Source organism: Herpailurus yagouaroundi, unplaced genomic scaffold (assembly GCF_014898765.1).
Source record: "Herpailurus yagouaroundi ecotype Mexico unplaced genomic scaffold, PumYag 28, whole genome shotgun sequence".
Classification (NCBI taxonomy): domain Eukaryota; kingdom Metazoa; phylum Chordata; class Mammalia; order Carnivora; family Felidae; genus Herpailurus; species Herpailurus yagouaroundi.
The window spans coordinates 43,668,016-43,685,259 of record NW_024412376.1 but is presented as its reverse complement, the minus strand read 5'-3'; the positions used below and the strand labels follow the sequence as shown (position 1 = coordinate 43,685,259).

The window sequence follows — 17,244 nt, the reverse complement described above, 5'->3', positions numbered from 1 at the left end:
CCATCATTAGAATTCACGATTTTATTTAGGAAAGCAGTTTCCCCCTGCTTTCTTGACATAATTTGCGGCAGTATATTGCTCAGAGCAAAGGCCAGAACGTGCTATACCTTATGCATTTGCTAGTTAAAATCTGGGGCTTGGGGGTAGAATTTGTGGAATTTTGTGTTCTGTTGCTTGGCAACTTTAAGAGAGTTAAGCCTATACGTTCTGTGAGCATCAGAGTTAGAAAGTTTGGTGAGCCCAGTCAATTATTTGACACTAAAAAGAAATTAGTTCTCCATTATGTACAGGGCTTGAAAAGCTGTCATTCAGAGCAGGGCATCCGTAGCGATGTCACACTTCTTCTACTTTGACTCCACAAATTATTCTGCCCTTCAGCCCTCTCACCTCTCAACAGTTCGATCTGATCAGACGCAAGGCTGGCGTATCTTGGCAGAATGAAGCAAGGTGGTCACATTCCTCTGTGACGACATACGCAGCCAGTTAGTTACCGGCAAAGACAACTGGATGAGTCCACATGCAGCCGATTTTCTCTTAAAGCAGGACAGCATTGGCCTGAGTGTAACCAGTAAGACTTCTTTGTAATTTGCACCTGGATATGTCACTATAAATAGACAAGAATGCTAGTAGGAGGAAGAAGGTATTGTAGACCCTGAGAGCCTTCATAGACTTTTAACTCTGTGTATTTTCCTGTGTAAATGTCAGCTGGAAGAAGAGCTAAATGTCAGTTACCAGCTGAAATTGTGATTATATTCTCTTTTAGTCCCAACATCATGTATAACTATCTACTCTTGAAGAGATAAAAATGTGAGTATTTGATTAAATTGTAGGTATTTTGTATTCTCTGTTCAGCAAAGAGGTGTTCCTGAGAATTTCAGTTTGTTTCTTGCCTAGTTTTTCCACTTTTAGAAGTTGAAAAATTCCCTCAGAGCAGAAGGAAAGTTGACAAAATCCTCCTCTTTTCCCCACCTTGTATCATCTATCCATAAATGCAAGCGTTGAGGTCCTGAAAGACATTGAGTATTTAAGCTCAGTCTTACCAAAGGCCCATAGGAAAAAAGAATTTGTTTCATATGGTGACTGAAACTATAGAAATAAGTAATCACAAAGGAAGGACATTTTATTGGTGTCTGTGGTGGGGGAAGGGGTACTGTGTTTCTGGAAAGATCTCAGTGAAGCAGGTTTCCTCTGAGCTGGTTTAGGAGGTGGGGAAAGGAAAAGCATATTGCATAGAGAAGAGAATATGCACAAAGGCAAAGAAGTGTTTAATCCAAGTACGATCAGACAACCACAAATAGCTCAGTGAGTTTGAGACAGAAAGCAAAAGTGGAAAACTATGAGGACTTGTTATGAAATATGTCCCTCTGTATATTAATTGTCTACTATCCCATCCAAATTCTGGAAATGTATTTGAAAATCGACTGGATTTTTGACTCCAACTTGAGATGTGAGTAATTTCTCAAATAATGCCCTAATAATTATTAACTGTACTGCCTTCCGGGTCTTTCCAAATCATCAAAACAGTGCTGAAAACGAAAATGTCTCAGAATTCCTCTTCTTTTCTTTTTTTTTTTTAATTTTTTTTAACGGTTTTTATTTATTTTTGAGACAGAGAGAGAGCATGAACAGGGGAGGGTCAGAGAGAGGGAGACACAGAATCTGAAACAGGCTCCAGGCTCTGAGCTGTCAGCACAGAGCCCGACGCAGGGCTCAAACCCACAGACCGCGAGATCGTGACCTGAGCCGAAGTCGGACGCTCAACCGACTGAGCCACCCAGGCGCCCCAGAGAATTCCTCTTCTATTAGATGCTTTGTCTAGTTTATTCCAACACACTCTAATCTCTGTATTTTTATTAAAAAAATTTTTTAATGTTTATTTAGTTTTGAGAGACAGAGAGAAACAGAGTGCAAGTGAGGGAGGGGCAGAGAGAGAGGGAGACACAGAATCCAAAGCAGGCTCCAGGCTCTGAGCTGTCAGCACAGAGCCCTACGTGGAGCTCAAACCCACGAACCGTGAGATCATGACCTGAGCCAAAGTCAGACACTTAACCGACTGAGGCACTCAGGTGCCACTCTAGTCTCTGTATTTTTAGTTGCTCTCCAGTATGTTGACACTTGAATTATTTTTGGAAATCCTTTTGCTAATTCTGTGAATTCTAAAATACCTTTTGGCCAGATAGAGGAATCTTTATGCATGGCCAGGGTCGTCTTCTCTGAAAACAGTGTTTGAAATCTGGTATCCAAACAGATCTAATCATCAGAGCAGGAAAAAAAAAAATAAATAAATAAATAAATAAATAAATAAATAGTAACTCAAAAAGTACAGAAATATGACATCTGGTGAAAATGTCCAGAACTTGAAATCTGTGTCCTATTCAGAGTGTGATGATCTCATGCATCATTCCAACCAATGCCCTCTTGTGACATTGCAGACATGAAAGACCCCAACCTTGTGAGGCTTATCTTTTTGGGGGGACCTCAGAAATGTAAATATATCGTTGGCATAACTACAGCTTATTCTGTTACAGGTTAAAAAGCAGTAAGTGTTATAAATGAAGATGAAGGGCAGATTCAGCTCATTTTGAAAGCACTGATTAAATTCTAAATTTGCTTTTGTTTTTAATCTTTTTCTTGGTTAATTTTAGCCCCAAGGCAAATGTCTTAAGTTCTGAGCAAAAGCTGTTTGATTAAAATTTTGTAAGGCTCTAAGCAGACATTTTTACACTGCTATACAATGAAAATGGTCCAAGGGGGATTTTTGAATAAAATATAAAATGACTGGTTATTTAAAATGTGTTAAGGCAGGGAAATATTAAGTATACAAAACACAAGACCTTTTTTTCACTTATTTGTTCACCACATACATTGACTAGCCATATAAAACAAGATGGAAGAAAATTGGTAGAAGTCTCAATCATTTGGTTCTGAATCAGTTTTAACAGTAAATATATAAAATTCATAAACATGCAAAAAGAAAGATCCATGCAAGAAACATTGGAAGAAGGGAGATTAGTGTGGTATAAAACGTAGACTGTGGGTTATCAATTCCACTTGTCTGCCAAAGTTAAAATAGGAGTTGCATTTTGACATCTGAAACTAATGTAACATTGTATGTCAACAGCACTTCAATTAAAAAAAAAAAAAAGAGTTGCCCTTTGGAATGCCTAGACAGGGATATGGCTCGGTATAAATAATTTTAAGTCTTGATGCTTTTTTTATTAAATTATTTCTTTTATTCATTCATTAATCATATATTTATTAAGCTGCTACTATATGTGAGGTCTTTTAGGATAGATGCTGGGGCCACATCAGTGCTCAAAACATACATATGGCTCTTGTCTTCATGGAGCTTATAGTCTGGTGAGGGAAATAATCACCAGGGAAACAAGCTATTTGTGTTTGAAGGAAACAAATAGGGAACTCGGTTAAAAACAAAGAGGGGTGGCAGTTTCTTACAAAATTAAACATGGTCTTTCTATATAATCTAGCAGTCACGTTCCTAGATATTTACCTAACTGATCTGCAAACTTACATCTACACAAAAACCTGCATGTGAATGTTTATAGCAGTTTTATTCATAATCGCCCCAAAGTGGAAGGAAACAAAATGTCCTTCAATAGGTGAATCAATAAAAACTGTCACATCCACACAGTGGACTATAATTCAGCAATAAAAAGAAATGAGGTATTAAGCCACAGAAGACATGAATGAATCTTAGCTCCATAGCCCTAACTGTACAAAGCTAGTCTGACAGGCACACATTGCATATTCAACTATATGATATTTTGGAAAAGAAAAACTAAGATAGTAAATAGATCAGTGATTGACAGGGGATAGGAGAGGGCTGAGTAGGTAAAGAACAAGGATTTCTTAGGTCAGTGAACCTATTCTATATGAAACAGTGATGGTGACTATAAGACATTAAGTTTTTATGAAAACCCATAGTACTTTACAGAGCAAAGAGTAACATTTAATATGAATAGATTTAAAGAAATTATTTAGGAAGTAGGAGGGTTCCCAGGATGGCATACAAAATGTGACAAAGCGATATAAATGTATATTACAAATGTATGAAACAAGCTCATGGAAGGAGGTGTGGGAATAAAGTGTTGATCTAAGTAACTATTTTTTTTTAAGTTTATTTATTTATTTGGGGGGGAGGGGCAGAGAGAGAGGGAGAGAGTTCCAAGCAGGCTCTGTGCTGTCAGCAGAGAGCTTGACATGGAGCTCAAGCCCATGACCTAGGATCATGACCTGAACTGAAATCAAGAGTCAGATGCTTAACTGACTGAGCCACCCACGGGCCCCGGATCTAAGTGACTTTAGAAATGAATGGAGATTGCGAGACTAAAAGGCTAAAGGAACAATACATAACCTCTGTACTCTAGTTGATAAAGTTGTTTCCTATAGGGGGACAAGCAACAATTCTGAAACCACTATACGTATATTGGAACTGAACAATCAAGTAGATGGACAGTGGATGTTGGAGTGGGAACTTAATGATAAACAAAGGGAAGAGGATAGAATGATCCACGTAGTAATGGATTAGAATTGAGTACCTCAGTATGAACACGTGTTTAGCTTAATATAGATATAGATGGTTATGTAAAGAAACATTTATCGCCTTATGTATATACACAGATTAGTATGCACACGTGTGCTTCCTTGGTCCCTGTGTGCAGCCCATATCAGTATGGGACATCGGCTGAGAGGGCCTAGAAATAAGACCTTGGAACAGTGAGCACACCAAATACCCAGATTTTAGTTTTTAATACTATCGTCTAGTAAAGGAACCAGAGTTTCTTGGACAAATGGTGATTCTCAGACTGGAGCAGAAGATATATAAGATGAGTTTGGAGTATCTTGTAGTGCCAGATAGTAAGAAAGTGTCAAACAAAACAAAACTAAACAAAACAAAACAAAAATGATGGAGCCAACTGAAAGAGCTCCCAATGACCAAAGCTGGAAAAATTTAAGCAACAAAACAAAGCAGCGTTGGATCATAGTCCAAAGTATAAAATAGGCACCAGTCCATACTCTGATAAATGAATGACTAAATTAATTCATTAGTGAGGGGGGAAAGGACACATCCCTCATGCAGAACATTTTCATAATTTATGTAGTTATCTTGTACTCAAGGAAGTGGAGCATAACTCAGAGTAGTTAAGTGTGAGCTGTGCACAGCGACTTTCTTCCATTGACCACAGAAAGAGAAAAGACAGTAACTTTATAGTGGGGAAACCTGACAAATACTACTTCAAGCTAGCCGAGAGAGGTAAATGTCAATAATGATAAGCCATACTGATAGTCTTTAGCCTTGGTATGAGAATGGTACTTTAACTCTGTGGTTTTCTTCCTCAAAATATATTACCCTCATCTAATCGTGAGAAAAACATCAGGTAACTCCCAATGAGGGACATTCTACAAAATACCTGACGACTAATCCTCAACATTGTCAAGGTCATCAAAACAGGAAAGTCTGAGAAACTGTCACTACTAGGAGGAACCTAAGAAGACACGATGACTAATAATAGATGTAACTGGGTGTGGAGTACATGAGAACTCTCTGTACTGTCTTCACAATAATTCTGTTGATCTAAAATTGTTTAAAAGTTAAATTTTAAAAAAGGTAACACCGGAGATGCTAAAAGAGAAATGAGCAAATCCACAATCATAATTGAACATTTTAACACTCTTCTCTCAGTAACTGGTAGAACAAACAAATATCAGCAAGAACACACCAAATTTGAACAACATGATTAAGACACTTGTCCTGAGTGACATATCTAGAGAAGTGAACCCACCAACTAAAGAATACACATTATTTTCAAGAGTATGTGGGCTATTTTCAAAAACTGACCATATGTTGGGCCGTTAAAAAGTACCAAATTTCAAGGGCACCTGCAGGGCTCAGTCAGTTAGACGTCCGACTTCAGCTCAGGTCATGATCTCACTGCTCGTGGGTTCAAGCCCCACATCGGGCTCTGTGCTGACAGCTCAGAGCCTGGAGCCTGCTTCGGATTCTGTGTCTCCCTCTCTCTCTGCTCCTCCCTGATTCATGCTCTATCTCTCTCTGTCTCTCAATAATGAATAAATGTTAAAAAATTTTTTTAAAAAGTGCCAAATTTCAAAGGATTCTAATCATATAGAGTATGTTCTCTCACAAATGTTATCAAACTAGAAATTGATGACAAAGAGAAGACTAGAAAATGTCTAAATATTTAGAAATTAAACAATACATTTCTTTTTTTTATTTTTATTGTTTATTTATTGTTGAGACAGAGAGACAGAGTATGAGCAGGGGAGGGGCATAGAGAGAGGGAGACATAGAATCCGAAGCAGGCTCCAGGCTCTGAGATGTAAGCACAGAGCCTGATGCAGGGCTTGAACTCACATGCTGCGAGATCATGACCTGAGCCAAAGTTGGACTCCCAACTGACTGAGCCACCCAAGGGCCCCAACAATACATTTCTTATAACCCAGGGGTTAAAATAAAATCACAATGAAAATTAGAATATATTTTGAATTGAGTGATAAATAAAATATAATATACAAAAAACATGAAGGCAATACTCAAAAGGTGAAAACAACCCAAACATCCATCAACAAACAATGGATGGACAAAAGGTGGCATATACATACAATGGAATATTATTCAGCCTTAAAAAGGGAATGAAATTCTGATACATGCAGTAACTTGGATGAACCTTGAAAACATTATGCTAAGTGAAAGAAGCCAGACACAAAGGGGAAAATATTGTAAGATTCTACTTATTCGAGGAACTTAGAATAGGAAAATTCATAGCAACAGAGAGTAGAATAGAGGTTACTAAAGAATAGGGGGAGGGGGAAATGAGGAATTATTGTTTAATGGACATAGAGTTTCTAAGATGACAACAAAGTTCTGGAAATGGATAGATGCACAACGGTTGTACACCATTGTGAATGTACTTAATGCCACTGATCTGTGCACTTAAAAAATGGCTACAATGGTGAATTTTAGGTTACATACATTTTATAATAATAGCAATCACAACAGCAGCAGTAATAATAACTGATGAAGGTCAGGATTTCCAGAATGCAGAGGGAGGATATATGTATATCCACTCCTCTATAAAAACAGAAAAATCCTGGAAGAACTGTCAAAATCAACTTTTCAAAAACTCTCAAAGTTAGCCATAGGTGTGCAACAATCTGACGAGTGTGTTTTCAAGAAAAACTGCAGAACTTTGGCAAGAATGTCAGGGTTTGTGGCACTGAAACTGTCCTGTTGATAGTTCTTGAAAGCAATGGTTCCTACACTTGTTTGATCATGAGAATGATCCGTTTTGTTAAAAAGAATGATTCTCAAGCCACTCACCTTAGAAATTCTGATTGGAGCACCAGTCAATCTGAATGTTTACCATATGTTCCACATGATTCTTATGATTAGAAAACAATGGGAAATGCCACTTTGTAAGAGGGTGCAAGACCCATTCTAGCAACATGGCCACCTGATGCCAAACTCAGTGTCGCTCCAGGGGCTTTTGAGTAGTCACTCTTTCAGTTGCTCTTTTCAGTTGAGTAATCTACAAAACCGGATGTTGTAGGGGTTTAAGTACTCTCCTTTACGTTCTAGGGCAATGCTTGCTTGCCTATCTCAACCTCGGACTCCCGGGTGGCCTCACTGTTGCTCAGGAGGAGTACAAACCCAGAAAAGATGAAAGCTATGATAACTCTGACCAGGCCTTGGAGAACAGTCCCGAAGTATTTGAAATGATTTTCCTTTCTGACTTGGTACTTATACAGACAAATCCCTTTATGAAAAAGCAGCAGTACATTGGACCATGCTTCTGAAGTGAAGAGGAACTGGGCCAGGCCTTATCGAAAGCCACTGGACGAATATGGAGCATTAGTTTGTTACAAAAATAATACAAGGGGAACAGAGAGCAGAAACGTTGTTATAATGAAGGGATGTATAAATGAATTTTTATAAGAAAGGAAAGGATAGCATGATACAAAATTTTCATGAATGTATAAATTAAAAAAAGGAAATATGAAAGAAATTTAGTGCTTACCAGTAGGCCAAAATATGTCAAATTTCTAGGAATAAATGTAATCAAAGATGGGCAAGATCTCCACACAGAAAACTGTAAAACATTAATGAGAGAAAACAAAGATGACCTAAGCAAATGAGAGATAAACCATGTTCTTAGATTGGAAGATTAAAAGTTGTAAAAATATCAATTCTCCGCAAATTGATTTATAGATTCTATGCAATTCCAGTAGATGTTTTTATGGAATTTGACAAGATGATTCAAGACAAGGAAATAGCCAGGACACCCTCAAAAGAGAACAAGGTAAGAGGGATTGCTCTACAGATAACAAAATGTACTATAAAGCCTCAATAATTAAGAAGGTATTATGGCATAAGGATAGACAAATAGACCAATGGAACAGAATAAAGAGCCTACAGACCTCTGTATATATGGACAATTATTTATGAAAAAGGTGGCAGGGCAGTGGAGAAAGGCCATTCTAGGTAGATGAATTCCAGATGAATCAAAGATCTAAGTATGAAAGGCAAAACAATAAAGCCATTAGATGACAGAGAATACCTTGATCTTGCAGTTGGCAAAGACTTCTTAAACAGAACACAAAAAGCCCTAAACACAAAGAAGAAGTTGTATAAGTTGAACCACTTTAAAATTAAGAAGTTCTGGTAACAAAATACACCACTAAAGGTAGGAAAATGTGAGCCACAGAGAGGATGAAGATATTTTCAACTCAGTGACCGACAGAGGGCTCGTAACTATAATATAGTATAAACATACTATAATCTAGGAGGAAAAGACAATCCACTAGCAAAATGGGAAAGAGACTTTTAAAAATGAAATTCACAAACCATATACCATACCATATTGAGTATAACCATAATGTTACAATGTAATGAGCACTATAAGCCAGATGCAGCATGTATTATATAATTTCATTTATATGTATTTCTATATATCATTTAAAAAAAACAGCCCAAACCACAGTGTTTGGGTATGTCTGCTTAGGCGATAAAAAATATAAAGAGAAGCAAAGAAGATTCCCATAGACATTAGTAAACTGGTCCACTGACTACCTGTATTGGACCTACCCCAAACCTACTGAGAATTAATTAGTTGGATTGGGCTCAGAAATCTGCATTTTATTTTTATTTAAAAAAAATTTTTTTTAACATTTATTTATTTTTGAGACAGAGAGAGACAAAGCATGAACGGGGGAGGGGCAGAGAGAGAGGGAGACACAGAATCGGAAGCAGGCTCCAGGCTCTGAGCCATCAGCCCAGAGCCGACGCGGGGCTCGAACTCACAGACCGGGAGATCGTGACCTAAGCTGAAGTCGGACGCTCAACCGACTGAGCCACCCAGGCGCCCCTATTTTTATTTTTTTAAATATTTATTTATTTAATTTGAGGGGAAAGCAGAGAGAGAGAGAGAGAGAGAGAGAGAGAGAGAATCCCAAGCAGACTCCACGCTGACAGCACATAGCCCAACACAGGGCTCAAACCCATGAACCGTGAGATCATGATGTAAGCCAAAATCAAAAGTCCAACGTTTAACTAAATGAACCACCCACGTGCCCCAGAAATCTGCATTTTAAAATTCACACCCTCAGGTGACTCACCTGCTGCTTTAGGTTAGGAGAAGATGTAGGGTGGGATACCAGGCCCTGTCTCAGGGATGATTAGGGCTAGTTTGTTAGCTGAATGAATGTCCAGGAGCATTTTATGACTCTCTAGGCTAACATCAATTCCACTCTACACCTACCTCACACACATAGTTCCAGGTCCCTGGAGCTTGGAGACTCTCTTCTCCCTCTAATTAGATGCCATAAACAATGTGCTGCACTCTAGAAATTGATGACTGCCCATTCTATACAAAATAACTGCTTCCCACCAAAACCCTGCTTGCCTAAAGTATCATACGTGTTTTGAATGATAGACACATAATCTGAAATTTCCTGAATTACTCCTCTGCTATTAAATTCTACACTTTCCTGGGAAATCAACACAATTACTGTAATATTTCCTGTTCCACTCATAGCACTTATTTTGAAAACAACTCCCCTGGGGCACCTGGGTGGCTCAGTCAGTTAAGCATCTGACTTCGGCTCAGGTCACGATCTCACAGTTTGTGAGTTTGAGCCCTGCATCGGGCTCTGTACTGACAGCTCAGAGCCTGGAGCCTGGAGCCTGCTACGGATTCTGTGCCTCCCTCTCCCTCTCTCTCTCTGTCCCTCCCCCACTCATGCTCTCTCTTTTTCTGTCTCTCAAAACCAAATAAACATTAAAAAAAAAAAAAAAACAAAAACACTCCGGAGAGAAAGACTCACAAATCCTGTTAAAACAATTATGAACTTAATGTTTGAGCTTTTCATGTAGAAAAATTGAATGTTTTACCCTTTTATGATGAAATGGAACAAACAAATCACTAGATAATAAGAAAGTCCAGCTTGGGTTGATTTTAATGGGAGTGCAGGGTTATGGCTGGGAGTGCAGAAGGAGGAGCAGAAGCAAAAGTTTATGGAGTCAAATGAAAAGATGAGTGAAAATCCCTCTAAAACCATAGGCTGTGGCTCATCACCCACAGACTCATAACTTGTTTCTTCTAGTTGCTTAAGGGTGTCATCACCTAATGGCTCTGCCTTCAGTCCCACACTCTGCAGGCCTGGTTCCCCAGAGTCTACAGATGCTAAGGGTAAGTGCGGCAGTCAGCTGCGAGCCCGCCCGTTTGCCAGGGCTGCTGTCTTTGTAACTTTTAGGCTCTTGAGTATAGTCCACATGGTTTCCATTTGCCTCTGAAAGACAAGGTGTCTTTAGGGAGAAAACGAATATGTTGCACCCTGGATCTGTGATTCTTAAAAATGAGCTATTCTGGGGCCAAAATGTCTTCATCCCTATTAGTCCCAGAATGTCACTTCTACCAGAGTTTGGAGATCCAGGTAAGGTATTCTGAACTTGACTGGGTACATCAAAAAACTTAGAAGAGAAACCAAAGCTATAAACCACCAACAAGTAAGCTATATTTACTCATCTATAACCACCACCATCACCCTGTTTTAGTTATATTAGAATAACACTAGCCGCTGAAACATGGAAACCTCAAATTCCAGTTGCTTAGCATAATAAAACATTTTTTTCTTTATATATAGCCCAAGGTGGGTGTTTTGCAGGCACAGACGTTCCACATGCTCCAGGGACACAGATTCCCTTTATTTGGGGGTTCCACCATCCCCTGGGGTGCCAGAGTTCTTTGTTTCCTTTTAAAGTGTAGGGAAGGCACACCTTTTTTCTCACTTCAGCCTGGAAATGACGTATGTGCCTCTCTCAGGGTCACATTGCAATGGGAGTAGACACAAGGCTCCACCTAGATTCCAGACTGTTTACAAATGGGTTCCTTGGCTGGGTGGCCACTTCCTGGTAACAACTTCACAGTATAGAGGGGAACAACTAGCCTTCCTGCCACACGCAGGCTGATTTTGAGGAAAAAACACAATAGGTTTTCCCATATAATTTCTATCTCTCAGGGTGCCATCTTCAAAGGTTTAATACGACTTGAAATCTCAAATTAGGACTTTTTAGCACTTTATAAAATCTTCTGGTCATTTTTCTCACTTAGTATTTAAAGGTTTAATACGCGTGCATGTGTGATGGGTGTAGAGTGGACACTATTTCCCAAATAATGGAGATAAACGTCTTTAATGGCTGCCTCGGACAATCACTATCCTGCGGGCTTTCCTATTAAAATGTGGCTTTATTGGAATAGTACATTTGAAGTGGATTTTATGTGTTCTTCTATGGTTTGTTGAGGCAAGAGGACAGGACAGCTAACCATTTGTGCTATGGTTAAAATCGGGACAGACTTTCTTTCTCCCCTTTGCAGTAATGAACACAAAATGAAAACACACTGTGTAGCTCCAAGACAAGTCTGAGCTAGGGTACGGGGAATTAAACAGCCTGATCACGTCATTCGCAGTAAGTTAAGGTGACAGTGTATCTGATCTGAGTAGCGCAGAGTCCAGTCCTATTGCATTTACACTGCTATCTCTGCCCTTCAGAATTCTGATTAACCATGCTAATTACCCATGGCCTGTGAGCGCTGGTAGCTGAGTGGTCCTGGAGCTGGATGGGTGGAAGTTCTTTTTTTTTTTTTTAATGTTTATTTTATTTTATTTTTTAATTTTTTTTTCAACGTTTATTTATTTTTGAGACAGAGAGAGACAGAGCATGAACGGGGGAGGGGCAGAGAGAGAGGGAGACAGAATCGGAAACAGGCTCCAGGCTCTGAGCCATCAGCCCAGAGCCCGACGAGGGCTCGAACTCCTGGACCGCGAGATCGTGACCTGGCTGAAGTCGGACGCTTAACCGACTGCGCCACCCAGGCGCCCCTATTTTTTTATTTTTGAGAGAGAGAGAGAGAGAGAGAGAGGCAGAACGTGAACAGGGGAGAGGCAGCGAGAGAGGGAGACGGAATTCGAAGCAGATTCTAGGCGCTGAGCTGTCAGCACAGAGCTCGATGTGGGGATAGAACCCATGAACCATAAGATCATGACCTCAGCCAAAGCTGGGTGCTCAACTGACTGAGCCACCCAGGCACCCCTCTTTTTTTTTTTTTTAATGTTTATTGATTTATTTATTTTGGAGAGAGAGAGAGAGAGAAAGCAGGGGAAGGGCAGAGAGAGAGAGAGGGAGACACAGAATCTAAAGCAGGCTCCAGGTCTCGAGCTGTTAGTGCAGAGCCTGACTCAGGGCTTGAACCTACAAACCGTGAGATCATGACCTGAGCTGAAGTTGGATGCTTAACTGACTGAGCCACCCAGGCGCCCCTTGAAAGCAAAAGCAACAATTTCCTACTACATGATGTTTTCCTACCTCCTCTTCTGCTGTCATAGCACAGTACTGGTAGGAAGAAAGGAAGAAACAACAGAAGTGTATACATTCATGACGATGACTTATTAAGTGATTTGGCCCATGTTGCCTTCTTCACTCTCCTCCAACGGTCATTTTAACTTAACTTGATGACTACTCTCTTCCTTGAGAGGTGACAGTACACCTAGGTAGAATTATTTAACTTACTCAAATAATAACTTCTTGTGTTTCTTTTCAATTTCTATGCCCAGTTTTTGGATTATCAACCGTAATTTTGCTAGAAGCCCCTAATGATGGCAGGTAAAGCATGGAATCAAGTGACCATTGATCTATTATTGATTGTCTCTTTGTAGACACATATACATTCATCAATATGCAAATAAGATGGGCTGTTCTTTTTTAAATTTTTATTTATTTTTGACAGAGAGAGACAGAGCATGAGCAGGGGAGGAGCAGAGAGAGAAGGAGACACAGAATCCTCCGAGCTGTCAGCACAGAGCCTAACACGGGGCTCGAACTCACAGAGCGCGAGATCATGACCTGAGCCAAAGTTGGACACTCTACCGACTGAGCCACGCAGGCGCCCCCATCAGATGGGCTGTTCTTAAGTGCGATTTATGATCATCATAGGAAAAATACTCTCAAATTCTTTTTTACAATTGCTTTTCAAAGATTCATTCAGTCTTTTGTTCTACCTACACTAAGGTGGTTTTTCCTTTTGCATTATTATCCATTTTTTTTCCAAGTGTTTGATTTGGTTGTGGCTTTCCCTCCTATGGTCCATCACATGCTCATCTCTCACATTCAAAGAACAAAAAAATAGCTAATAAAAATTAGAATCTCTTTTTTTCTTACTGAAGTAAAAAAAAATGGTATATAATTGGTATAGAAGTTTCAGGTGCACAAGATTATAATTCGATATTTGTATACACTACAAAGTGATCAATGCTATATGTCTAGTTATCATGCATCACCATACAATTGAACCCCTTCACTCATTTTGCTCACCCCAATACCCCTACCCCTCTGGTAACTCCCAAGTATCTAAGAGTTTGTTTTTGTTTTGCTTTGTCTGTTTTGTTTTTTGGATTCCACACAGAAGTGAAATTATATGGTATTTGTCTTTCTCCATCTGACTTATTTCACTTACCATCCATGTTGTCATCAATGGCAAGATATCATTCTCTTTTATGGCTGGGTAGTATTCCATTATATGAATACCACATCTTCTTTATCCTTCAATGGATAATCAATCCATGGATACTTAGCTTGTTTCCATATCTTGGCTATTATAAATAATGCTGCAGTGGACATAGGTGTGCATATATCTTTTCAAATTCATGTTCTTCACATAAATACCTAAAAGTGGAATAGCTAGGATCATTTGGTAGTTCTATTTTTAATTTTTTGAAGAATATCCATACTGGTTTCCATAGTGGCTGCACCAGTTCACATTTCTACTAACAGTGCGCAAATGTTCCCTTTTCTCAACATCCTTGCCAACACTTAATATTTCTTGTCTTTTTGATGACAGCCATTCTAACAGGGTGAGGTGATGTCTCATTGTGGTTTTGATCTGCATTTCCCCGATGATTAGTGATGTTGAGCATCTTTTCATGTACATGTTCGCCATCTGTAGGTTTTCTTTTAAAAATGTCTACTCAGGTCCTCCCCATTTTTTAATTGGTTTGTTTGGGACATTTGTTGTTATTGTTGAGTTGTGTGACTCCTTTATATATTTTGGATATTAACCTCTTATCAGATATATCATTTGCAAATATCTTCTCCCATTCAGTAGGTTGCCTTTTTGTTTTGTTGATGGTTTTCTTCACTGTGCGGAAGCTTTTAAGTTTGATGTAGTCCCATTGGTTTATTTTTGCTTTTGTTTCTCTTGCCTTTGGAATCAGAGCCAGAAAACATCACTAGGACCAGTGTCAAGGAGCTTACCATCCATGTTTTCACCTAGGAGTTTTATGGCCTTAGGTTTTGCATTCAAATCTCTAATCCATTTTGAGTTAACTTTTGTGTCTGGCATAAGAAAGTAGTCTAGTTTCGTTTTGTTCTGTAAGGCTGGCCAGTTTTCCCAGCACCATTTATTGAAGAGACTGTCCTTACCCCACTGTATCTTCTTGGCTCCTTTGTTGTAAACTAATTGATTATATATGTGCAAGTTTATTTCTGGGCTCAACAAATAAAAATCAAGCATTATAAAACTGCATTACAACAAACGGAAATTGTTAAACAATTTAACTGTCTCTCCATTTATACTCTGCTAAGACAGACACTAGCAAAAAAATTTTTTTAATTAAAAACCTTCTCTCCAGCAGAAACAATTTCTGAAGAATGTGGTGGAATGCAGCACACTAGAAGGCAGCACTCCCCAGCAAGCCCTTTCCCTTCTTTTCTTCTTTGCACCATGCCTGTGTCCCCTCTAAGATGTGCCCAAGTTACCCTTGCAAAACAGTACACTGGCCTCTTTGATTCGTGCTGTTTCAGGAGATGTAATATAGACTAGGGAGGAGGTTTTATATACTATGACCACATCAAAGCCCAGATGTGCCAACATGTGTGAGATCTCCCTGGGATATTCCCTAACCGCAGATAACAAATTCCAAGTCCTAGAAGGAGCTCCCTGGAACTGTTGTATGGTATATAGCTTCTTATAAGGATGACGATGTTTAGGAGAATATTTACAAGAATCAAATAATATTTGAAGAGGACAACATGGAGACAGTTTGTCACATTAGTTCAAGTACTTGTGTCCATTTTTAACATCCTTCTTTTTCACTTATTCTTTTACTCCCACTTTTTTTCTTCTGTGAAGACTTCTCCAAACCTCAAAAGACTTCTAAAAGCAGTGAGAATTCACCAGACTATTTCACAAGTCATGTTTTCACACGGGGAGATCTTAAAACATAAACAAGATGTTTTCACTTCTTTTTCCTGTCTCACTTGCAATAAAAATCCCAATTCCTTACCAAAACCTATAAGGTCTTGCACAAACATGACCCTATCTTTCCAGTCTCATTGCATGCCTCTGCCCTTTTGTTCTTTTAGTAACTTGAAAATGCTAAGCCATTTCCTACCTCAGGACCTTTGCATATACACAGTCTCTTTGTTGGAATGTGATTATCCCAGCTCTGCTGAGCTGCATCCTTCAGGTATGAATTTAAATGTTACCTCTTCAGAGAGGTCTTCCCAGGCCACCATATTTAAAGTAAGTTCTTCAGGGGCGCCTGGGTGGCTTAGTTGGTTAAGCGGGCCGACTTCGGCTCAGGTCGTGATCTCGCGGTCCGTGAGTTTGAGCCCCGTGTCGGGCTCTGTGCTGACAGCTCAGAGCCTGGAGCCTGTTTCAGATTCTGTGTCTCCCTCTCTCTGACCCTCTCCTGTTCATGCTCTGTCTCTCCCTGTCTCAAAAATAAATAAAACGTTAAAAAAAATTAAAATAAGTTCTTCACAATCTTTCCCTCTTAAATTCTATCTTGGTGCCTAGTTTGCTTTCTATGTATTATTGTATTTGTTTACTTGTTATCTCTTTCCATTTCTGGAACATAAGTTCCATGAGAGCAGGGACTTGTCCACCTTGTTTGTCTCTGTATCTCTAGCACCTGAGACAGGGCTCAGCATAAACCAGATGCCCTATAATTGTGTGTTGAACAATGGTTTTTATGGACCTTCCATTGTGGACTTTCCCCCACAACGATAGTTTCTTATTTGTAATTTGTCTTCCAAAAGGGAATTTATGAAGTACTTTTAAATATTAGAATGTAGTCTTCACGGAAACAACCTTTCAAAGACTTGTGTTCCCAGTGGCCAGTCTGTAGAATTCTGTGTCGTAGCACATAAAATTGTAAGACTCTAAAAATTGCATAAATAAGTAGTGTATGGCCCTATTGCATGTGTACATGATTTTAGTTACATATACTCCTCCATCCCGGCCCCAGGTCCACAATGGGCTGAAGGAGATACAGCTAAGCAAACCCCAAATCTGAAACATAGACATACAGTAGTATAAATGAGAAATGGCAAACATGACTTGGGATGAGAGGGAGAGAGGAAAGAGAGCAGAATAGCTGGTACCTGTAGGGCCTAAGGCAGGGGAACTGCCTTCCACTTCTTAGGAATGTTGATGTCTTGTGGCTTTCGAGTTTTGTCAATCTTGTTTCCATAATGTCTCAGGGATACATGCCTCTGGTACTGTTTCTGGGCCATTTCCAAAGCTTATTGGTCCTAGAGGCTGGGGGCCCAGAATGAAGGTGGAGGCAGATGGGTTAGGGCATGCCTGAACAGAGGAGGCTTTGCCCACAGGTTTTCTAGTCTATCTGAGAAAGGGGCAATAGGTTGGC

The 17,244-nt window shown here is 39.4% G+C and overlaps 1 protein-coding gene across 1 annotated transcript in view; it reads left to right on the top strand.

The window, feature by feature from the left end:
• Positions 1–330: 330 nt before the first annotated feature.
• Positions 331–17,244, top strand: part of CUNH4orf51 (chromosome unknown C4orf51 homolog) — a 47,236-nt gene continuing 30,322 nt past the window's right edge. The window contains 5 exon segments of the mRNA XM_040484629.1: positions 331–348; positions 350–484; positions 486–561; positions 7,619–7,814; positions 8,249–8,339. Of these exon segments, the coding sequence (XP_040340563.1) occupies positions 331–348; positions 350–484; positions 486–561; positions 7,619–7,814; positions 8,249–8,339 (516 nt within the window).